The following is a 25,318-nucleotide window of genomic DNA, read 5'->3' as shown; positions in this document are numbered from 1 at the left end:
GGATGAGTCATAGATGGTCTCATCAACATGAATGATGTCAGCATTATGCATATTTCAGAGTACATGTTTTGAAAGTATCTCAGTCAAGCCATCTTACATGCATCATCATCTGGTATAATGTGATTGTCATTGAAATAACCTAAAGTAATGATGAGAGCTGTGGACGTCAGCATTGATGTGCAGTGTACAATACCTGTCTGTCACACCCACAGCTTCCCACTGCCAGCCTGGAGACATTAGCACACAGAGCTTTGAGTGACACACCTGGTGGTAGTCTTGGATGTGCGTGTGTGAGGGGGGAGGGGGGGGGAGCTGGCTGGCTGGCTACTGACTCCATCCGTGAGTGGTGCGTCGGCGGAGCTATGAATGGGCAGAGAGGGGTGTACTCTCACAGACACCATAGCAGCAGTGAGATGAGGAGTGTCATTTACTCCACTGCACGCCTACTGTACTGAGAGGAGAAAAGAGAGGGAAGGAGGTGAGTGTATGAATTAACCCCAGGCATTTCATTTGTCTCATTTGCGATGATTGCAGGGCTCGTTCAGTCAGTAGATGTGGGTGCCTTTTTTTCTCCTCTTTCCATCACCCGCATCATTCATCCTCCACTCCCTTCTGTCACTCAGTGCTTTACTGTGCTTGATGAAAAGTACTGTGCCTCCTTCATTTCCTCATTCATGGAAAAGCACGTTTTCATTCAGACTGTGCTAGCGCTCTGTCTTGTCTCGGTTTTGTTGTTTACAGCTTTCAGTTTGAGCTAAGCTTCATGTCCATTGTACATCTGGATGAATAACAAGCAGGTTCTGGATTTCTAAAATAGTTCTAATGGGAGCTCACACCGCCTTAGAGAGTCCTGCAAAATATGTGTAAGTGCTGTAAAACAAAACCTGTCCAGCCGATCGATGCAGGCACATTAATGTGGATTGAAAGATTGTGCACAGTTGAAGGGCAGTCTTCAATCAGTCTTCAGTGGGTTAAGAATGAAAAGATTATGGAGTCATAACCATGACTCGGGTATCAGGTGAGATACACATGGCTCAGCTGTGATTCCGACAGAGGGCAGTTGTGCTGGTCAGCTACTGACTTAATACATCCAGCTGGGTGTAGTTGGGATGTGTGCATGTCCCACCTGAGTGTGACAAAACAGACAGCACATCATCATCAATTACACGGCATAATGTCCTTGACACTGAGCCATTTTCATGTGCTCTCTTCCATCACTGCTCACATGCTGACCTTGGTGCTCCAGCCATCTCGCTGTGTGTTGTCTGTGGTAAAACAGCCCATTTTATTACACAAATCCTGGCCACGTGAAGATTTGCGATCAGCATGTTTGCAGACACTTGTGTGGTGGCTGAGAAATGTCAGACACTGATTTTTAACTCCTGGTTTGAATTCCTCCCAAAAGACTTGAAACCATCAACACATGGCTGAAGCGATACAGGCATCCAGTGTCATCACTGTTTGACTAAATCAGCGAATGAAACTAATGACTTCTTATTGTGTTTCCAGGAGGGAGTGATTTGGCAGACCTTTAGGTTGAGCAGGAAGAAGGCAGGAGTGACAGTGCAGAGGCAGAACACACATCCACAGGAAACTTATGCTTAAGGAGCTCTTGTCATGTTCTGTTTCTCAGTTAGGGAGTTAATTAGTGTTGACCCGGACGCAAAGATAGGCTCTGTGTGAGGTTCTTTCAGGGTTATGGATTCAAACCTCCGGAATAGATTTGCTTCTTACGTAACGCAGATGTGAACAGCAGCGTTTATTAAGGATCGTAAAGGCTACGTAGTCATTAAACTTTTCTGCCTTATCTTTTTCCTTCTGCTGCATCTCAAATTGAGTCTGTTTGTTCATCCCTGCAGAACAAAACTTATTCAGTAGCTTTAAATGGTAAAGATTGCTTTGCATGTGTATGCTCCCGTCTGTAGGGGCATGTAAAAGCTTTATGCATGTACATTTCTTTTTATCTATATCAAAAAAAGAGACGTGATGATTTCGATGTGCCACCTTGATTGTTGCTCATGTGGACTAATCGTTGGCGAAGTGTTTCTAAAAGCCACAGGGGTTTTTATCTCTGCTACAAAGGAGCTGGACTTCCACCCGCCTCAGTCTAACCTATACGATCCTCCACTTCTTGGCTTCGTCTGCAGTGGAAGAATTTCTCTTCTACACAAAGATGAAAAGACGGTAACAGAGGAAAGCAGGGGTTGACAGAGTGAGGCAAGCAAGCAAATCATTCACATTTAGGTCATTTCCTTCAGCGAGTTGGTCAGAAAGAGCACTCAGGACTCTTTGAATGCCTGCCCTGCCATCAAGCCTCAGATTATCCTCAGCTGTCCCTCAAAGGACTATAATGCACATTTTAAAGTAAGTGCAGAGAGTTCATCATCCCTCCTGGCTGTACCTACCGAACAAACATACATGTTCTGCGGTAATGGAACTTGTATAAAAGAAAGCAGAAACTCCACTGGTACTGACCAAGTGGAGTATTTCTGGCCTCACTGAATATCACATATATTCCACTTCAGGTAGGACTTTGTACCAGAGTTCCCTGCAGCATCAAAAGTGATGCCACCATGATGTCAGCCATCATGTGTGTGTGTGTTTGGCATTCTAGCCTCATCAGTAAGTAATAAGTAAATTGTAATTCCATGCATCTTGGAAAGAGATAAGCTGTCTGTTAGATGTGCTACATTTTGAAAACTCAGCAATGATTGACGCTTTAAAGGCTCTGAAAAAAAACACAGCTTTTTGTGAAATGACTCAGTTGCCTCAGTTACATAATGGTAATGTTGCATATGTCTCTGCACCAATCAGGATTTAGAAACAGGTATTTTTTTAATGTAGAAACATCAAGGATATGAAGTTATTTCTGTTACTATCACATCATTTTTCATATTTATTAGGTTGCAATATGCCAAATTACATTATTAATTCAATTTACAGTTATTTTTATACTATTCATTCACAACAGCAGTCACCTCAAGTTCATTTATATTATAAGGTAAAGACTCTACAATATTAAAGAAACCCCAAGAATTACACAACCTCCTCCGAGCAAGCACCTGGTGACAGTGGGAAGGAAAAACTCCCTATTAACAGGAACAGACCTTCAGCAGAACCAGGCTCAGGGTGGGACACCCATCTGCGGTGACTGGTTGGGGGGGAGGGGAAAGAGAATAGAGGACAGAGAGACAGAACAAATGGCAAATCATAGGAAAAAGAGCCAGAAAAAAAAAATACTGGCAAAAGTGATAGATCCACTTAGATGGTGTTTCTGCTATTCTCTGCAGGATGTAGACAAAAGCATCAGAAAACTACAATAACTTCCTAATTTTAAAGTTTCCGCTTTCAATAATGTTGGTTCCCATGTTCAACCAAGAGCTTTTAAGCTCAAGTCTTTTGTTTGAAATACCTATGACATATTTTATTTCTTCTTTTTGAACAGCAGCACTGAACCACCCCTTCACACCATTAGAATCTCATCGGTGTGCCTGACAGAGAGAAGCAGACATCAAAAGGGAGGCTGATGGACTGTTAAAAAAAGAAAGGGAAAAAAAGTCTCTTGTTCACTGAACCAGACCCAGTGGTGTTTTGTCCCTCAGCCAACAGGGCTCATGACTCCAGCTGTGGCCCTGGCTGTGACTGTTGCCTAGTGTTCTCTGTGGTCTTTCAGTTCTCGAGGAATCACTGTTTGAGTAACTGTGTGTGTCCTTGTTCAGAGCAGTCCTTTTCACGATTTTATTTGCTGTGACTTGCTGTTTTGCTTTCATCCTCTGAGCTAAAGTTGAGCTTCTGTTATGTCAACCGTTAGGGCTCCAACAAGCAATGTTTATATACTGAAATACAATTTTTAAAAAAATATTTGGTGGATTTATGTATAATCAAACAAGGTCAGAAGAATTACCACCCCTTCTTCCCCCCCACCGCTCCTTTTTTTTTTAAAAGTATGCCTGTTTTGCCAGTAGAGAAAATTGAGCCAAGCTAACCTGTAATCAGTCATAATTTTTGCTTCTAGTGAATCCCAAAGCTAAAAACAAACAACAGGACACTGAAATCTGCAGTAGTGTATCTCTGAGTCAGAGACACCCTCTAGTGAGAAGAGCTCATAACTGCACACTCTCTTGCTCCACTTGGATCTCTTGCAGTGGATCAGACCGCTTAGGGCAAGATTAATTGTTTGCATTTTACTGGATATATTAATGACTTTCCCTTGTCTGTTGTTGTTGCGTGCAGTCACGCTTTTTGAAAGTTTCTCTCGTTTTTTCTCCTAACCTTTTAGTTGCACAGCCAAAGTTTGCAAGAAAAACAGAGTGATCCATCCTAAGTCCCCACAGCCCCGAACTTCTGAGGAAAAACTTTCAAGTCAGCCATGGAGCAGAAGACAAATGAGGTACTTAAGAACCCGATACTCTGATACACTAAATTTTAATCATTTGCCGTCTAATGCGACCCTTCCCTCTGCCTAGTGTCCCACCAGCACCTCTCCTCAGAAACACATGAAAAATAGGTCTAAGTCCACAGAGGAGGTACAGCAGTCAAAGAAGGTGAGCCTGCAGCAGCCTGATGTTCACCCTAGCACACTATTTCTTCCCTCACCCTATGAGTCAACCTAACTGTCTTTCCTCACAGGCCTTTTCCTCACAAAAATCACTCCCAGGCAGACCAGAGCTGGAGAGAGTGAAGGTGAGATGTATCACTGTTCTACTGTATTGGCATTAAAGCCTAAAGCTATGTTTAAAACCAGAGTTTTATTTTTATTTGTTGCAGGAATGTTCTGATGGCTCTGAGACACCGTCATCCTCCAGCGAAGAACTGAAATGATGAACAAAGACAAAAAAAGATGCCATAAAGCTACATCATCATAAACCTGAGACATAAAATGTGCAGATGTACACAGCGGAACATGCAGAATAGTATATGAAAAAAATGCAAGCCGTGAATTGATTAAAAGGAGAGAATTGGACTAAAACACACACACACACACACACACACACACACACACACACACACACACACACACACACACACACACACACACACACACACACACACACACACAAATTCACCCTACCGCTGAAACAACATGTATGTGAACAAAAGGACACCTGTGATGATATTGTTTCATTGTACTGTGAGTGGTGTATACATGCCACCTGAATGTGTAGTAACAATAAAGTGATGTTGCTGAGTGAATCTGTGTTTACTAACCTCCACTAAGCCAACTGCCAAATAATAAGGCTGTCGGAAACAATACAGATAGATGATGGTGTGCAGCAGAGGATGAAAGAAGCACAGCTTAAAATCGAAATCTTTATGAAATCACCCAATAATATGTAAGATTATCCCATCGATGCATTCAATGGCAGTCTCAGTGTATTTTTAAATAAAAATAAATAAAGGTGCTGATGTTTAAGGACGGAAGAGCTGCTTCATCACACATAAATATATGTATCATTAGTTTCAAATGTTCTTTTCACCCTGCAACGTCTCCTGCAGTTTTTTTTTTTTTTGTTTTTTTTACAAACTTGCAAGGTCCGAAGCCCAATTTGAAATCTGGCAACCTTCTGCCACCCACGCAATCCTTTAATCATAACTCTGATTACTGCATGAAACTACGATGGAGTGTTTTCTTCTCGGTGATTTATTTTGATTTGCTTGTTGAAGTTCTGTTGATTGATTTGCTCGTTAAAGCCGATTCTCTCTTATGAGCTTTACGTCTGCCACCTACGATAAGAAGTCATTTAAATTCCATGGGTTTTATTTTAATAGTTGTGATTGCTTTTTGTTTTTAATTGTAAAATGCGCCTCCTTGGCCAGCAAGCCTGCAGGCCTAACTTCAGCACCCACTAGGGGGCTGCAGCAACCACTTTGGGAATCGCATAATCTGAAACGGAGGCCGTACATGTGGCAGGATTGACGCTTGTTCCTAAACCAGCAGCTTAGGTGCTCAAATCCTGAAATCGAGTTGATTATTTGAGTCTGATTGTTTCAGTTCTGTGAATGTGAAGCTCCAGTTAAGATTTTAGCTCTTGTGTTAACAACAGACATGAAAAACACACAGATCTATATAAAATATCAGAGTGCTTTTTCTTTTTCTCAAAGCGTCATTACTCCCTTCGTGTAGATGACAACAGTGATCAAGGTAAAAGAGATTAGTATTAATCTGAATGACTTGTGCTGATTAGTGTCACCTAGCCAGTCAAAACAAGAACAGAGTCTTTAGAATAAGACACACACCTGTGTAGAGATAATTAACTGACGTTTTGTTCATAGTGTTATGGGCCCCTTTGTTAAAAACCCAGAGGCTTTGCTTTATTTATTTTTTAATATTAGATAAACCAAGCAGGACGCCTTGCGTGGCAGAATTTAGCCCCCGTCTGGTTCGGCATGCTGTGCAGTAGCAGCAGCCACCCTGTGACTCGCACATCTGGAGATGGGATTAACTGCAACGTGGAGTGTTTTTTAACCAAAGAGCTCTAGAGCTGCTCAGTGTGTGTTTACGTGATTACATGTGTGTGTGCGCGCGCGCGCGCGTCCATGTGCGCTGGTACATCTGTGCTTCGTTTTTTTTTCTCTCTCTGTATAATTCTGCTCCAAATCTCAAGGATTTCTCCTCCAGTTGCCACCTACAGCAGCAAACCCAGCTCCCTGAAAAACAAGAAGGCTGTTATTTCTCTCAGGCTCCCAGATCTCATAACAGATTGGAAAGCAACAACTTAGTCTAAAGGGTTTATTAAGTTCATAGATGCAAGTCTGGCGTCAGCAGGCTTGGGAGATTTGGTTGAGAGCACTGCTGATATGACAGAACCGCGGCTGCACTAATCATTAACAATTACCCCCACAACAACACAGGCGGGCGCTGCGTGTGGATAGTGGTGCATGCGTGTCAAGAGGCTCTCAGAAAATCTCCTTGATAGTCTATTTCCAATCAAAACAGGCTTGATGCTGAGTGCTGGCAAAGTACCTAAGTACCTGAACATTCTGTACAAGTCAAACAGATTACGCTTTGCGTGTCTGAAATACTTCCACTGACTTATCTCGTGAAAGAAGTGATCATTTAATACCCCGGCTTTAATCTTTGCCAAGACTACGAAATGTGATGGAAACAGCCGCATGAGAATGTGAGCGGACTTACAGTTTTTTCTGATTGCTTAAGCACATTTTTTGTAACTATTGGCTAATTTTGCAAAACTCTTCACACAAATAAGAAAACCTGTCACCCAATAATCAAAACATTGTAGTTCTCTTGCAAAAGCAAACACAGCTAGATTAACTCTTCACACCTTCGTAAAAATGGTGTTTCCGTATCAAACAGTACACACAAGCCATCATCTACTAAGCACACAATGCGCCAACTGCACACTGATGGTATGAATACAAAACACATCTGGCTTTTGCTTTCTCTGTGCACAAGGTAGGCTATGTCAGTTTGAGCTCATACTTCTGTCATAGATCCATAAGCATAGAGGGATCCAAACTTCAAGTACTGGTGTTTATTCAAACACATCAAAACAAACACAAGTGTTTATTTCCAAGTATAGGATTATTTGCAATCGCCATAATGACTATATGGGTTACTTGGTCTGCAGTGAACATGCTTCCTCTGCCCCAGCATCTGGTCATCTAGCAATTCTGTAAAGTAACAATTTCAGTATTTTTACATCAATGGTATTGGTGTGTTTCTCATTGGCATATGGCAGTGCTACAAATCTTTGTGCAAAGTGACTGTACTCACCGATTCTCATTTCAAGATGTCCTTATGGTACTTGCTACAGTGTAGCGGCTCAGTTTAGGCTGGACCCGTTGGCCAGCTACCCTCAGGGTCATTCCACGGTTGATGACATGGTCCACTATTGTAGCTCTGATGTCATCAGCAATTCTATTTCTTACTCTTCCTACCCTTCCTCTCCCCCCTCCTCATCTTCCTCTCCCCCCTCCTCGTCTTCCTCTTGCTCCTCCTTGTCCTTGTCGTCCTCTTCATCCTATTTCTTCACCTCCACGTCCTCTTCCTCGGCCTCCTCTACTTCTCACTCTTTCTGCTCCCTCCATTGTACTCCGCACACACAGCTTACCTGTATTATAGTGCTTAGGCTGATTGCAAAGTGAACTAATTATCTAAAAAAGTTTTCACATGTGAAAGTGTGCCAGACAGTTGGCAAATTAGTGTTAATGATAGCCATACATGTGTATACTTTTGCTAGGAGTGTGTTGGAAATTTGGTAATTGAGTGTTGTGCAGTGAATTGTGCCTACAGTTTTGCAAAGTGTGTGTTACAAAATTGCAAACTGAGTGCAAAGCAGTTTTTGTGCTTTTAGTTTTGCAAACTCAGTGAGTGGTTTTGCTATAAGTCTGAATAGTTTTAGAGATTGTGCTACAGGAATCACAGTTAGGGTTTAAGCATTCAGAAAAAACTGTAAGAAAACAGGAGCAATCTCCCAGGTTTATCTAAAACACGCCACTAGATGTCAGGTTTCTCCTGCATTGCTACCTAAAAACCTCAAGTGAGAAGGGCTGATAAATCACATCAAACAGGCCACTTCATCTTGCAATCTTTATCTGGGGCCCAAATCAGGTGAAAATAGCTGGCTGAACAAACATCATTTATTACCTAATACACAACAGGCATTTAAGACCTATGCATCATTAACTTAAGACATTGTGTAACTGATTAACAATGCTGTCTCTGATGAGAGAGCAAGTTAATAACCGAGAGATCACGTAGATGTTTCCCCCCTGATACCTCCACACTCGGTCTATTTAAAGATGTTTTAGTCTTCAGTTTGATACCTTCCTTTAGCGGGGTCATGAGCAACACCTAAGCCTTTGGACAAGGTAAGAGGCAACACTATTTTACTATATACACTTTTTTTTTTTTTTAAATTCCAGCTTTTATTTCGATGTCTCATACATACTTTTAGAAAATCTTGCCAAGTAAGCTGACTCACACTGACAACATTGGCTAAATGCTTGAGAAAAGCCTGCATTTTTCTACAAAGCAAAACAAAATTGCAGCAACACTAATTGAGAAATTATCCATGTGAGTCACAGAGACAGCCTTAAACACAAACTTGCACGTAACGGCACAAGAGCTGAGACGGGAACGGTAGCAGACTGACAAACAGACGAACGGGGCAGTTAGATTAGAGGATAACATTCAGTACACACGCTCACAAAATCAGCTCAGATACATTCAGAGTTTATCCTGCTGCAGTGGGCTGTTTCTCCCACATACAGACAGATGTACATATGTTAACGCAGGCCTCCGCGCGCATCTGAAACCTGCAGCAGGATGACACGCGCGGTGAGGATGATGCAGTGACTGTAATTACTGTAATTTCGGCTGCTGTAATTACTTCCATCCTCTTTGCTTTTAAGAGACATTGGTACTCCCTCCTCTACTGGAGTCCCCGAAGTGGAAGACAGAAAAAAAAGAAGGGTGGGATGGGGGTGGGGGTTTGGGGGTGGGGGGTGGGAGGGGGGATCTCTTCAAATCAAGAGCATGAAACCCTTTGAAGAGACTTGCTCTATAGATGCTGGAGAGTCCCTTGAAGAGCTGGCTCGCAGCTGTAGGAAATGGAAGACAGGATAAGCTACACGGATCCTAATGTGTTCTTCATGATCTGATGAGGTTGTTTAGTTGTTTGGGAGGTGAGACGCCTGACCTCACATCACGGATGGCTGCCAATTACATAACCACGTGGGCTGCCTTCGCTCTCTTCTAATTGCTTGTCTGTTGATCCCTGTACCTCTGTGAGAGATGGGCTCATATACACACTTGTTGGTCTCTGTTGGCTTCTTTTTCTTACTGCTGCAGGTGGCTGATAAATACATCCACTATCAGATCTGTTCCCTCCACGGTGGTAACATCCTGCGATTTTAATTGCTTGCATATCTCCACACAGCACTCACAGCGCCATGTCCTCTCGATCTATAACCATAGTGTCCTCTGGACGGAGCACGGAGCTCGGCTTCAGTGGTAACTCATTAGTTTAAATTCCCACCATTCTTGTTTTATGTCTTTGAATTGCCTGACTCCTCTTCTGCTACCAGGGGTGAGAATACACTCGGCTCAGCTCCCCTCACATCCCAAACTCCCACTGGCAGAGGAGGACAGGGAGTCTGGCATCGGCTCCACCCTTGACCTCACTGGCAGCTTTGAGGGCTGTAACCAACATACCAATCACCACTCCGACAAACCCTCACTGATGGAGGCAGGCACATTCCCCGGGGAGAAAGGTACAAGAGAGGCATAAAGAGGAGAGTGACACATACATCTCCCACGCTGGCAGCAGGTTTAACCTCTTTGAGGCGGTAAATTACAACAGCAGAAGCGAGCCACAGGCTCATTAGATAAGGACATGCTCAGGAGACACACAGTGCCAGTGGGATCATGTGGCCTCTCACTCAGCAGTGTTTGGCTGCATATGGGTTATGAATGTACTTTGTCAGATGGCTTCTATCTCTACATGTGAGAGGACACAGCTATCAGAGAGTCGAGCAGTGGCCAAAAACATGCTGCCGTTTTGTTTCATCAGATAAAATCCCTTAAAAAAAGATTTCAGTCTAACTGTCTCTTTGCTGTTTTCTCCAGACAGATCTCCTCAGACCTCAGCAGCGAGTCCAAACAAGATCAAGAAGGTCCTTATCAATCTATCCAAGATCCCTCTCCTCTTCCTCCTCCTCTTCCTCTTTGTTTGCTCCTTGGACACTCTGAGCTCTGCCTTCCAGTTAGCAGGGGGTAAGCGCTCTGACCCTCACTGCCCCATCAGCAGGTTCATAGTGACTCAGTCTGTTGATATTTGACAAATAAGTGAGTCACCGAGCACCAGTTCACACCATCCTACTGGGCCCTGCTGCTGTATAATTTACTGCCGAGTTTGATCTGTGACCTTCTTGAAATTGGGGAAACAAACAGTTTGATTTTTGTTTAACATTGCTCTTGGCAACCTTGTGATTCCTAAGACTGGTATTTTTTTATGTGTGTGTTTCTGTGTATGTGGGTGGCATATCTAACCAGGTAAAGTGGCAGGGGACATTTTCCAGGACAATGCAGTGCTGTCTAACCCCGTGGCAGGGCTCGTGGTGGGGATCTTGGTTACTGTGCTGGTTCAGAGCTCATCAACCTCCACCTCCATTGTAGTCAGTCTGGTGGCCTCCGGACGTGAGTAGGCACATAAACGCATGTGCAAATGTGTGAGTGCCAGAATTCAGGTGTGTGCGCGTGTGTGTTTATTGTACTGTCTGCACAGTAGGCTTATGTCTCTGCAGGTTATTATTTTGCATATATAGATAAGTTAATAAACAGAAAACAAAATCCATTACCGTAGCAATAAAACCAGAGAAAATAACACCCCCATGGCGCCTTATTGGCAGCAAAATCAATTTGCAGTCTATAGTTCAAATCGAAATTTTCTGCCTCAAAGTCCTATAACAACCCGTATTCCCTGTGGAGGGTTGAATCCATTATGATCGGTTTGTTATTTGGCATTAAGGATTAAATTAGCAAATAAAGTTTGGGTTACATTAACAAACTATACCAGAGGATTGTTCTTCAGAGAACAGGAAGATTTGCTTGCACACATTTCTCCACTAACTAAACTAGCAGATGAACAGCTAAGAGTGATGTTTCCTGTCATCTAGCATCTAAACAACCCCTTGAAAAATATTAAAACGAGCATTGTGCCAACTTTTCGCTCCATAACTCACATTCACGGGTTTATTAATCTCCTGAAAGTGCTAGGAAAGTCTATTGTAAATGATTTATTTGTTGCGTGCTACTTTTGGCTGCAGATTAATGCACCGTTGTTGCTTTTATTTTATTTTATTTTTAGCTTTCCACTATTTAGATGTTTATGTCAGTTTTCAAACTTGTATAATGAAAGAATGATTAATGTATAGTACTGTACACAAGTCTTGAGTTGCCCCTCATTTCATTACATTTTGATTCCAAAGATCTACATGTGGTCTTGAGCAATAGTTCTCCAGGCTTTCTGAAGGTCTCTCAAAGCATTTCATTGACTTTTCACTTACTTTCAGGTCAGTCCCCATACCTGACTGTTCTCAAAAGGACATTTTTTTGAACCACTGAACACTGACCTATGAATCATTCAAGTTTAAAAAACACCACCTAACTGAAGGGGTGAACCAGTGTTATGTCTACGCAAATAGAAAGAAACAAATTGCACTTTGTTACAGACTGTCGCAAAAACATTTGTTCTTTTCATTTTTGAATCCACAAAAAACAAAAAATGCCAAAGATAATACAGCTGGACAGGATAAAATAGTAGTTTTCTGCCAACAAAGTAGTTTCCAAAGAGCTGTTAGCTGAAAACTCAGTGTGTCCTTAAAAATTGAGTAACCTGGACACGTGAAGGACAAAAGAAGAAGGCAGACCTAAAAAAAAAAACCCTATATACAGCAGACAAACAGTATCTGAAAATCATGGCCTTAAGAAATAGGAATGTAATCAATCAAAGATCTGACACAGGACCCGAGAGATGCATCTGGCCCTTCACCTGATCCAGCTACTGTTCAATGATGCCTCATCAGTAATGGTCTCAGTGGAAGGGTGGCTGTCAAGAAGCCATTTCAGAAGAAAGGAAAACAAGCAGAAAAGGCTGAGGTATGCAAGATTACACAAGAACTGGACTAAAAATGAGTGGCAACAGCTCGTACGGAGTAATTAATCCAAATTTGACATTTTTGGTTCAAATCCTCATCATTATATCCAGATGAGGTCAGGAGAGAAGCACAAAGATAGAGATTAAAACACAGTAAATGCTATGTGATGGTTTGGGGCTGATGGAGATCTTTTTTTAAAACTGATGCAATAATAAACAAAGTATTGTTGATTTTGATCCAACTCAACATTATTGAAGCAGTCTGAGAACATCATGACAGACCAACATCCAAAGAAGAGCTTAAATGTCCTGCAAGAGCCCAGAGAACTATTCCTGAAGACTGCTTAAAGAAAGAAACTCTGTTTTTGCCTTATATGTGTATATTTGCATGTTTCAATTAAACACTGCACCCATTTTCTATTTTCCATGCAAAATATAAATAAATGAGAGGTGGCTCAAGACGCTAACTGAGACCCATTTCGAGATTCCAGTACTGCAGTTGCAATTTGTAAAAATGATGTAAAATAAGTGTAGTCTGACAGGGTGAAGCAAGATTAGAGGGGCAATCAAATCCAACCTTTCTTACTCTGGGTAATGTCTCATCATCTCAGTCAGCCTTGTGTAAGACCATTATGTGGTAAGGTTACAAGAAAATGTCCAGGCTTTTGCATGTAGGTCTTCCACTTTTGCTCTGGGTAGTTAAAGTGAATTACATCAGTATGCAGGAGTTGCTGCTCTGCTTCCAAAGATTTGTTTTAAATAAGAGAGCCATGAGGATGATTAGAGGTAATTATTGGAGACTGAAAGATATGGAAAGGCATAAATGTTTGTCTTCCTGACGTCTGCCCTCTGGGTCATCGCCATTAAAGGCGTATTCAAAAATAACCCATCTCCAAAGCCGTCTCACTTAGCCTAGAATTACAATCACCTCTCATTTCCATTAAAACACATGTTGCATCAAAAAAGTACAAGGCCATTTTCTGTAATTATGTATATATATATATATATATATATATATATATATATATATATATATATATATATATATATATATATATATATATATATATATGATGCATTACCATTTGCAATGGTGTTTATGCATTTACAATGTTTAGTTTTTTTTGTAACATGCTTCTTCATTTTTGCCTCATCTCATAGTTTTAGAAGTCAGGTCGGCTGTTCCAGTCATCATGGGGACCAATATTGGGACTTCGGTTACAAACACCATAGTGGCCATGATGCAAGCGGCAGAACGAACCGAGTTTCAACGGTGAGTGACAAAACACAGCAAGACCGAGGAGGAGAGTGGAGGTAGAATAGGGTGGGGGTTGAGGCAAGAAGACACTGAAATGGAAAAGTGAAGTGGATAAGTGGTTAGATGGAGGGAAGAGGGAAAAAGTGTTAAGAGAGCAGAGGAGAAAGTAGAGGAGGATGATGAGAAAGCATCAGCAGCTGTAGCTGCAGCTTCACACTATAATAATGGCACCAGTCCACACTAATCCTATACCAGTAACCAGTGCCCCATTACATCACTGCCAAAGACCAAAAAAGCAAAAGTTGAGCTGTGAAAAGGAGATTAACAAGCAATCACTCTGAGTAGTTTATGATGCTCCTGGATAGCTAACACAGAAAATGACTGTGATCCACGATAGTGCTTTTGCCGGAGCAACAATCCATGACTGCTTCAACTGGCTGTCAGTCCTGGTTCTGTTGCCCCTGGAGGTGGCGAGCGGGTTCATGACTCGGCTGTCTCACCTGCTGGTCACCACTCTGAGGCTCGAGCCAGGGGAGGAAGCACCCGAGCTACTCAAGGTCATCACGGAGCCAGTCACCAAGCTTATCATACAGGTAAAACCATCAGACGCCATTTTTTCTAATTTACTGTTTACTAAGCCCCTTCATTGGACTGCAGCCCTCTATGATCTCAGCTTAGTAACTGTGATGTTACTCACAGCAGGTCAGCAATGTTGTGATTTATTTGTAATTTATATTTATTTTCTTTTTCTGTCCAAAACCAAACATCACAGAAACCAAAATGTAAGAAATAGATTAAACACAACATGGTAGAAGGCAATTCTGAGCACATAATTGATGGGTGTCTCTGTCGAAACACCATAACTCAAAAATCTTCAAATAAATTCTGATTAAGCTTTGTAGGGGTGTAGAGTCGGGTCATCAGCAACCCGTTAAAATTTGGCTTATCACAATTTTTCTTCTACTTATAATGCCTGAACTTGACACTACACAGCAAAACAATGGTAAGGTTATTTCAACATCATGAAAAAGTAAAGTATAAAATAAATGATGCACGTCATATTTAGAAATATCTGGAACATGTTTTCAAGTAAATAGTGAAAAATGTCACCTCAAAACCATCTCATGTATCATCTAACTCGTTAGCTGAGGTCACTGCTGAAAACTGATAAACTCGATCAGCATTTCAGCTGCCAAGCAAAAAAAACAAAACAAAACAAAAAAATTGTGGTGAAAAATGAATGTACATCTTCTTTCACCCTCAGCTGGACAAGTGTGTGATCACAGGGATCGCCATGGGGAAGGAGGGCATGAGGAACAGGAGCTTGGTGAAAGAATGGTGCCAGACCAACCTTGTTATGGTAATGTCTCATCTCTAGCCCTGTCTCCTTCACATTGTGGGGCGATCGTGGCTCAAGAGTTGGGAGTTCGCCTTGTAATCGGAAGGTTGCCGGTTCGAGCCCCTGCTTGGACAGTCTCGGTCGTTGTGTCCTTGGGCAAGACACTTCTTTGCCTACTGGTGGTGTCAGAGGGCCCGGTGGCGCCAGGCAGCCTCGCCTCTATCAGTGCGCCCTAGGGTGGCTATGGCTACATTGTAGCCATAGCCACCAGTGTGTGAATGGGTGGATGACTGGTTGTGTAAAGCGCTTTGGGGTCCTTAGGGACTAGTAAAGCACTATACAAATACAGGCCATTTACCATACTGTGTCACTGTGTACTGGCACCAAATGGAGCTTGTCACTGATGCCAGTAAAAATGGCCTGGCTAATGTCTTTCTTTCTTTCTTTCTTTTATCTATCCATAAATCCATAGTCTCATCACAACGTGAGCACTGAAAGCTGTGACTCCAGCCATGACTTGCAAACACACGTGAAGTGTAAGTTAACCTAAAGTCCTATCTGAATCTGAATCAATCATATAGTAAGCCAGAACCAATCTGTACAACCTCATATCCAAAGAAGTTAACATAATGCCATAATGTTGGAATACAAGCAGTGTGTTCTGGATAAAAGGCTTCCCTTATTTCAACAAGAGAAGGCCAAAACTGAACTGGTCTTCTCAAGAAATTTTTATTTACATAGCAAAACAGTCGATACAAGTATAACTAAACAGTAAGAGAACATTATCAAAAAATATGGCAAACTAAATGGTGGTAAATTGAACTTCAAGTTTTGTCACTTTGCATAGTGTCTCAACTCATTTGGTAAGGTATAAATGCAGTCAAATATCCTGTTATTGTGGCTTTCTTTGTAGGTAGACATTTGTTTGCATCTGCTGAGATGTCAGACCTCACAGTGGGCCTCATCCTACTCGCCACCTCGCTGGCTGTCCTGTGCACATGTTTGCTGCTTCTAGTCAAACTGCTCAACTCTCTTCTTAAAGGCCAAGTAGCAAAGGCCATCCATAAAGTCATCAACACAGGTTAGTCTAAATTTGAGCTACCAAATGAATAAATAAAAAATGAATATCTTGACTTGTTAGGAAACAAATAATGGATTGCATTTATATAGCGCTTTTCAAGATCCTCAAAGCACTTTACGATTCCACTATTCATTCACACACTGGTGGAAGGCAAACCACAGTTGTAGCCACAGCTGCCCTGAGGCAGACTGACAGAAGCAAGGCTGCCATATTGCGCCATCGGCCCCTCTGGCCATCACCAGCAGGCGGTAGGTGAAGCGTCTTGCCCAAGGACACAACGACCGAGACTGTCCGAGCCGGGGCTCGAACCGGCAACCTTCCGATCACAAGATGAACTGCCAACTCTTGAGCCAGGATAAACCCATCAACCCATCAGCACTAAGTAATACAGATAACCCATCGTGTGTGATTTGTATTACTTAGTGCTATGTGTAGCTCCAGGAAGTCACTGTACTGAACAAACAGCAAAACATCAACCAGTGTTGCTAAAGTTCTCAAAAAAGTAATGTATTACACAATACTTGTTATTTTTTAAACTAATGCATTATGTTATTTGGAGAAAGTACTTCTCTATCCTACTCAGGAGATGAGATCTTTCTTTTAGTGTTTAAATTTGAATCAAAAGAAAGGTGAAAACTTGGCCACAGAGGACCTCACCACTGAGACTGTACTGCAAAAGCATTTACAGGTTGAAATGGAAGCTAAAAAGCTAGAAGAAAAATAAAATTACATCTATATTTCCTAGTGACAAAGGTTGCAGGTGCAACACCATTTCCCCCACACAGCAGAAAAGCTGACTGTAGTTGAAAAAAAGAAAAAGCTTTAATGCTCTTTTCTCTCTTTCCACCCACCTCTTTATAAAGTGAGAACCAACATAACTGTTACTGCAATGTTATTACTGAAATTAACACACTAATACATTCCATTATTGCATCACATAAAAATGTAATGTGATTGCATGAAGATGTACTTTCCAACACTCATAATAACCCAGGTTAAACTGCTACAGTTACTAAAGGAGAAAAGGCCAGTGTAACTAAGCTGGAAGAAACTGGTGTGAGAAGGCACTTGGAAAAGGTGCAATGGGAGTGGAAACCTCTGCAGGGATATACTAACAATGGGCAAATTTACATATGCACATGGATCGTGTTCAATTCAGTAATGACCAAAATCTCTATCAAGAGAAGTGCAGATTGGAAGTGCAAATTTTCGCCCAGATTGCTGATGAATTTTTGAGAAACACCATCAGCAATCTGGGCAAGCATTGTGAGCTGTCCATGGTACTGAAATGCTAAACACAATGGTGAATTTAAGCTTTTTTTTATTTTATTTTTTTTAAATTCTTATTATGTGTCAGTATATTATAATTATTTGTTTTATATGTGTGAGGGATGTTGTGAAGCCTTACAAAATTCACACAAAAATCATTTGAGAGTTTATTGAAGCCCTGCCTGACTTCTTGATTTGAAAAGCTTCAGAGCTCAAGTGAAACTTCCAGCTCATATTGGCCAGCTCCAAATATGCATGTTTCCTTGCCTTGTTAACCCATAAGAGGGAGTTCTCAGAATAAGCTTTCAGGGTCCTGGTAGGTGTTTATGACTGCCTTTGATCAGCAATTCTTCTTAGTTTTAGCATCAACGGGCAGATGAGTGTAGAACTGACATTTTAGTTTTTAACATAGATTTTTAACTGAAGGGGGTTACATGGAAAATGTAAGCACTTTATTCTTTAAAGTTAAAAATGATTCAAGTTTCTCTTGTGCATCACTGCAGACCTTCCCTATCCATTTGGGTGGCTGGCAGGATACATTGCCATGTTTGTGGGTGCAGGTGTGACATTTGTGGTGCAGAGTAGCTCTGTCTTTACTTCAGCCATGACTCCTCTTATAGGTGAGTGATGTATGTTTTTGCTCTTTTGAATGTCAAAGTCTGCACACCATGTGCACAAATCTTTGCCAAGCTTCGTGGATTTTATCTGTTTATTCTTTTTTAACTTTAGTCGCCTCAATCAATTCGGGCTGCATGATTATAGGCAAAAATCACAATTAATTTGTTCAATATTGGTATCTATCTATCTATCTATCTATCTATCTATCTATCTATCTATCTATCTATCTATCTATCTATCTATCTATCTATCTATCTATCTATCTATCTATCTATCTATCTATCTATCTATCTATCTATCTATCTATCTATCTATCTATCTATCTATCTATCTATCTATCTGTCTGTCTGTCTGTCTGTCTGTCTTTGAGAACAGAGTTTACAAAATGCTTTAGCAGATAGTTAAAGGTCATTCAAGGGTCAAAATCCATGCATATTTACAGGCCATATTCTATTGAAAAAGCTTCCTTTACTCTGCCAGCTAATGGAGAGGGCCAGCAGTGCCCACAAATCCTCTTACAAAGCTCCTATAATAAGAGGCTTGGCCTATGAAACTCTAAACTTCCATTTGATTTGTTGGAACAGGCCACTCTTAAATTGTCTCCTTCTACAGAGATTGTTTAGGTTTATCTCACTCATGCTGACCTACAATGAGCCACTTGTTTGGTTTAATTGGATGATATAATTGTATTTGGTCATACTTTATAAATAGAGTATACTTAAAATATATAAAAAATGCTTTATTGTTGGTGATCAGCTTTAACCTTGTAGGAGCAGCTTGCTAAATTAAGTGCTGAGGAACGGCATGACTAACGCTATAAAGAAAATGATCAATCCTAGAATGGGGACATGAATGTTTTCCAGTGATCATCACTAAATTTCCTATAGATGGCACATAAAATAATCCTCACCTCACTAACTTGACACAAAAAACCTTGAGTCACCATGAAGCAACTGAAGGACAGATTATGACAATAAAAACACGTGTTTTCAGTAAGTGGCTGTTGCATTGGTGTCAGTTTCATTTTCAAGTGAATCCTGCCTAAGTCAGTGTCACCCTAACCCTGGCGCAATAACTGTCTCTGGCTCAAAAATATATCAGGAAGGTTACGTAATGTCCCTTTGTCCACTCTTTGCTCAGAGATTCGCAGATCATACAAAAGGAGATGTAACAGTCTGAAGACATTCTTTGAGGCTTTGATGCAGGAAAAAACGGATTTGTTTGCCTCCAGTTTTGACTTGACGCCTCATATGCAGCAATAATGTGGAAGTTTTGTCTGGGTGGCAACATGCTATTTATTATAAACAATTAATGTTTCATAGTACTCAGACATTTTTTCCCCATGAGAAGATATTAACATTTTCCAGAACAATCAATAATTTCCTGTAAGTTAGTGCTGCTGCAACCCACACAAACAGTTATACAGGATACTTACACATGGCAAATCACTCCAAAAGCCAAGCCACCCACATGAACAGACCTGCAATTAACCCATGCAATATAATAGAAACTTTAAAGTTGTCCCTCCTGCTAAATTACATTCCTGGCTATCGACCTTTCCCACATATTAAAGCACATACACATAATATATAGCTTGGGTATCATGGAGATACAGTGTTAGACAACAGGAGAGCAATACAGGCAACCTTACTGGTCTTAAATGTCTTCAGGAGGCAACAGATCGCCCTTCCTAACAGTGGAATAACTAACTGTCTTCATTGCCACTGACTCTAAACAGCAGTGGATACTACCATCCCTCCGGACCACACAGCACAGCCTTTAACTCCCCAATGACCCACTTTTAACTCTTTTTAGTGTCTCCCCCTCACCCTCAATTGCCCACACCTGTCCCCCCATCAGATTGTCTTTCTCATGAAACCAATCACCTCGATATCTGTCATGTTTTAGCCTTCAATTACATCACAGAGCTTATGCCATACTGTGAATAGATTAAAGTGTATAGAAGGAAATCTAAAACATTTTATAAAAATACCAGCATTTCATGGCAGACCTATTACTTTAACTTCCGTCATTTTGACCATTTGGAGGTCAGGAACAAGCAGCTTGTTAATTGCTGACTTTTTACATACCTTTCCTTTTAAGTGGGTGTGGAGGAATAAAATCACAGTTCAGAGGTTTTTGAAAGTGGCCAAAGCTTTTTGAATGGCCAGAATAGTGAAAAAGCAGAACATTGTCCATACAACTGAGAAAAAACCCTTTAAAAATAAACCTTCTAACAGTGGTGTTAATAGACGACACATTTGTGGTATTTCCTCCAAGTGGAACTCCCATCAGTGGAGCTTGAATTAGATGCAACCAAAGACACTCTAACCACTGAAACTTACTGAAACAAACTTTCCAATAAACAAATAAAGGTATGCATGAAATACATGTTGCAAGAGAGGTTTAGGAGAGGTTAAAACTGAGCAGTGTTTGTTTTTTTACGATTGAGGAACTGCTGAAAATTACTTTTTATCCACAAATATGCCAGAACAGTGTACCAGTGTAAAGTTTTTACACAACTTTGTTTTTCAGTTGTCACAACAGGGGACACATACAGAGAGAACTCCACTGATAACAACACATAAGAATTACTGTTGTGTTCTTGCCATAAACTGCACTCTCCCCCCCAAGGCCAGTGGTTTCTCTACAATATAAATTCTAACACCGCAACCTCTATCCACATGTTTATGGTTATCCTGATAAACTATTAATAAAGGAACGAAAGGTTTGCTGTATTGCTGTTTAATTTGTTTAATTTTGTTTAATTAGCCATGTTATTACCTCTGTGGCTGCTTAAATTCATTTATCTTCTACTTGTCTTTCCTGTGGTATGCCACAAGGTTTCAGTTATATCTATCTACCTATCTATCTATATACATATATATAGCCCCAAGATATTTCCTAGTTACCTAGTTGCGCATCTTGTTTTCGTCCATAGACTGTTAAAAGTTGGACAGCAGACTGTTTCCTTCAATTTTATGAGACAACAGAAGCCCTAACAGATTTGTGGTCAGGGTAAGGGTAATTCTAGGTTCTTTTCCCTTTTTGCTAAGTCTTCTGTGAGAAGCTTTGGTAACCCTTGAGTCGCATTAAATCTCTGGTTTGCTCTTGTTTTTTCAGATAAGAAATGTTGTGAAGTTGAGTTCTATTGTCTCATGCACTAAATTCCAAATTCTTATTCATACCTTCTGGATTATTTTAATTTATTATTTGCTTGCTTTAACAAAGCTTTTTTGCATTCTTGGCAGATTGTTCAGAATGCCACTATGAGACTTACATATCAGTCTGATGCTCATTCATTTCCGGCTTTCAAGTAAATTCAGTGTCCACTGACTACCAAGATTTTGTTTTTGACTTTTAGAGCTCTACATGAACAAGCGACAGCATAGATCACTGAACATTTACATCCATACATCTTGGGGGTCCTTGAGGACCTGCTGGCTGTCCATCATACTAGACAGAGAACTATAAAAAAAAGCCCATATGGAAAAGATATATATAAATCTTATAAAGTTTTTATCTGTCTTGTATGAAACTTGTATGAAAAGCATACAAGAGTGAAAACACATATAAGATCCCTTGAAAAATTATATAATGAAACTTGTATGTTTTGTATACTTACTAAAAAAATATATGAAAGTAATGAGAAAGTGGCTACTTTCATGAGTAAATCATGTAAGCCTTATATGATTTATATATGATTTACTCATGAAAGTGGCCACTTTCTTGAGTAAATCATATATGTTTTTACTATTTCTTTTCCATATGGGAGAGTTCACGGCAATGGCCTCCATAGACTCTGGAACGCTTTCCTCTTAGCCTGACAACTGGTTTCTTTCTAAAGGCAGCTAAAGCTTTTTGTCTTTATATTTTTAACATTTTTGTTGTGGAATTTTGGTGCTTTATGAGTACAATTTTTATTTACTTGCTTTACTTATATAAATGTCTTCAGCTTTCAGTTGTGACCTTCTTTTGGCAGTCACTAATCATCCTATCAGCCAAAGATGTAGTTTAACCTTTATGAGAAGGATTTCTTTAAAAAATTAAAATACTATCTGGTGTTCTCAAATGGCACGTACAAAAATATCTTTCTTTCTTTATATCCGCGATGTTTCCCTTCGACTATCTCAATAAGTATTACGCCACCTGGAGAACAATTTTCATAACTTATTGGGTTATTACTGCTAGTATATAAACAGGGCTAATTTCTGAGATCTATCATAGATGGCATTTGTATTTGTCACAAAACATCTTAAGAACTCTCCGTATAGCTTAGTGGTGCTCTATAAATATTTCAACAGGAACAAAACACTAATTATATTTTCTGGTAAACCAATACGATATGCTTTACAGCATTTGGCTTTGTCATCTTCATCAGGTATTGGTGTAATCAGTTTGGAGCGAGCCTATCCTCTCACTCTTGGGTCCAACATTGGCACAACTGCCACAGCCCTGCTGGCAGCTTTGGCCAGTCCTGGGAACAAACTTGCTGCTGCCATACAGGTAGGTTTTGTTTGTTTTTCTGGATACAAAGGACATATAATAATAATAATGATGATGATAATGATAATGAAAATGATAATGATAATGATAATGATAATGATAATGATAATAATAATAATAATAATAATAATAATAACAACAAAAATTTCCAGAGGGTTGCTGTGGAAAATGTAATTTAAAACAAAACAAACATCACATGTTTAAACTGAAAACTTTGATTTTGCTTTGTATTTGCTGTGTTTTGACTTCATGGCCATAACCTGCTGAATCTGAGCTTTGTATAAGTAATCAAAATCAGCCATATACTGCCAAAATAACCCTCTTTTTGCCTAACATATGGTAGCCGTTTGAAACATGTAACCAAAACATAGCAAGCTATAGCTAGGCTGTAGACTCCGCAGTGTGAGGTATTTTGTAATGTAGTGTTACAATAAGCTACTCATGAAAGCTGCGTTGCATAATTGGAATATATTTATGATATCAGTGTGACATTATAAGAAATCAGTAGACGCTTTCTACTGGTATGACTTTGAGTTGACATCAATACACATTAAGCATTTGAATTCTTAATTATTAGGTCTCTTGTCTTCTAGATTGCTCTGTGTCACCTTTTCTTCAATGTTTTTGGCATTCTGTTGTGGTATCCTTTCCCATTCATGCGTCTACCGATAAGGATGGCTCGTGTTCTCGGTGAGCGCACTGCCAAGTACCGCTGGTTTGCAATCTTGTACCTACTCCTCTGCTTCCTGTTGCTTCCATCACTGGTGCTGGGCCTCTCACTGGCTGGTTGGCAGGTGATGGCTGGAGTTGGGGCTCCTTTCTTGGGTGTAACCATCTTCATTACCATGGTGAATGTAATGCAGTCCCGCAGCCCCCATCACCTGCCAAACAAGCTCAAGAACTGGGACTTCCTGCCCAAATGGATGCACTCTCTCAAACCACTGGACCACCTAATTGCCAAAACAGTTCTCTGCTGCAGCTTCTCTTGTGAAGACAGACAAGAGGAAGAAGAAGCACCAATATCTCCAAGTACAACCTCTTGCAACAAACACACGGAGTTTGCTCAGCTTGCTTACAACAACCCAGTCATGGATTACCTGCATGAGAGAAGACCAGATGTACCAGTTCTTAAATTAAAAGGTTTAGAGAGGTGCAACAGCACTCCTCTGTAATTCATCCAATAATGAGGGTTTTTGACAAAATGGAAGAAAAATTCCATTTTGTCAAAAGAGTAGGTTTTAGAAAAGTAACTTTTAATTTTTTGGAAATAAACTGATTTGTGATTCCTGACTGACTGACTTCGTTTGAAATGGAAAGCAATTTTAGGATGAGATGTGAGTTCAGACAACACCAACTAAGAATCAATGAGGAGAACAATTTTTTTTTGTTTTTTGTTTTTGCCAATTTTTAACCAACGATTCCCTCATAATGAATGTCTATACTGACCTTTTAAATACAAATCTATACAAAATGTATGACTAGCCTAACTGACGTTAATAAATGGATGATTAATCCTTAAAAAAGGTTTCATAGAAGAGATAGTGTTTTTTTTTAAATTTTACACTCATTTCTTGTAAATTAGTGTTTGTAAAATCTACATTATGATGCAATGCCATGGCCTCTCTTACCTATTAAAACATAATGATTTAAATATAAATTATTTGAGGTAAAACTGGGAAAAACATTGTGAAAGTGTTGGTATTTATTATGTAATCATGCATAACTATTTAGACAGACACTTTCATCATAAAAATCAACCTTATAATAAGATTGCATAATTATCCATATCTAGATTATTATAACAAAGCACAAAACTTAAAAAAAATGCTTACTGCAAACTAGTTACTGCATTCAAAGCAGTGGTAGGAAACTCCTACAATCCCTCTTTTGATCTCTGTTTTAATTGGAGTTTTAAAAAAAATGATTCGTATTTCATTATTTTGAGAATTTCCTACATTTCTATGACATGTTCCTGGTCTTGTTGACCACAAAAATCACTTTTTTACTACAAGTAACATTGTCTGTGTCTCAGTCATCCAAGTCATGGTCATTTTAGGAGCGACCTGACTTCTTCATGTCATGAAGACATTTCACCCAAGAGGCTTCTTCATTTCCTGAAGAAATTAGGTGGAAATACAGACAGTCTCAAGGTCCCTCTTCAACTCTGTCACTACTGTCCCACAAAAAATACACACAGATATGATATGTACAGTTTCACAGTTTGAAGATTCCCTAAAACTAAGATTTTTCTTGTGCATCTAAAATCCAGCCTCCATGTAGCACCTGTACCTGTTTTCTTTTTTTGGGTCATATTTACTGCTGTCAAATGTCAACCTGTGTTAAATTTGACCCAAACAGTGAGGATTTACACACAAACATCAAGGATTCCACAAAGAAACCAAATAATTTTATCCAGTTTAAGAATATTTAATAAATTCATTAAAAATAAACACCACCATGTGTAGGAATGCCAGAATGAGTACATAACAATAACAATTATTAGGCCTTATTTCCCACAGAATGCAGAAATGGTTGAGGAAGATATTTATTTTATCTTCTAGTTTTTGTAGAAAAATCAAGAAAAAGAAATGAGCGCTGTTTAGTCCAGAGTTTAATAAAACAATCAT

At 40.0% G+C, this 25,318-nt stretch overlaps 1 protein-coding gene and 1 long non-coding RNA gene across 2 annotated transcripts; both read left to right on the top strand.

The window, feature by feature from the left end:
- The first annotated feature begins 387 nt into the window (after positions 1–387).
- LOC146677558 (uncharacterized) lies at positions 388–5,181 on the top strand. Its single transcript, XR_014907603.1, has 5 exons — positions 388–478; positions 4,280–4,390; positions 4,467–4,544; positions 4,630–4,683; positions 4,768–5,181. It is a non-coding gene; the product is annotated as an uncharacterized LOC146677558 (long non-coding RNA).
- A 4,734-nt stretch (positions 5,182–9,915) lies between these two features.
- On the top strand, positions 9,916–23,863 carry slc34a1b (solute carrier family 34 member 1b). The gene is made up of 12 exons (XM_085382317.1): positions 9,916–9,976; positions 10,051–10,236; positions 10,592–10,738; positions 11,018–11,161; positions 13,782–13,893; positions 14,276–14,471; positions 15,143–15,238; positions 15,690–15,753; positions 16,131–16,298; positions 18,071–18,187; positions 22,567–22,691; positions 23,285–23,863. Exons 1-12 carry the CDS (start codon positions 9,916–9,918, stop codon positions 23,861–23,863), a joined length of 1,995 nt encoding a protein of 664 aa, XP_085238443.1.
- The last annotated feature ends 1,455 nt before the right edge of the window (positions 23,864–25,318 follow it).

The sequence above is a fragment of the Rhamphochromis longiceps genome, linkage group LG2, assembly GCF_057381845.1.
Source record: "Rhamphochromis longiceps isolate RC_006_pf linkage group LG2, R_longiceps_female_GT1.1, whole genome shotgun sequence".
NCBI lineage: Eukaryota > Metazoa > Chordata > Actinopteri > Cichliformes > Cichlidae > Rhamphochromis > Rhamphochromis longiceps.
This window is presented reverse-complemented; position numbering and strand designations above follow the sequence as displayed.

Coding starts and splice junctions, on each gene's coding strand:
- slc34a1b (XM_085382317.1), top strand. CDS start 9,916: ATGTCCTCTCGATCTATAACCATAGTGTCCTCTGGACGGAGCACGGAG. Junction 10,237..10,591: donor CACATTCCCCGGGGAGAAAG/GTACAAGAGAGG, acceptor TGTTTTCTCCAG/ACAGATCTCCTCAGACCTCA. Junction 16,299..18,070: donor CCATAAAGTCATCAACACAG/GTTAGTCTAAAT, acceptor GCATCACTGCAG/ACCTTCCCTATCCATTTGGG.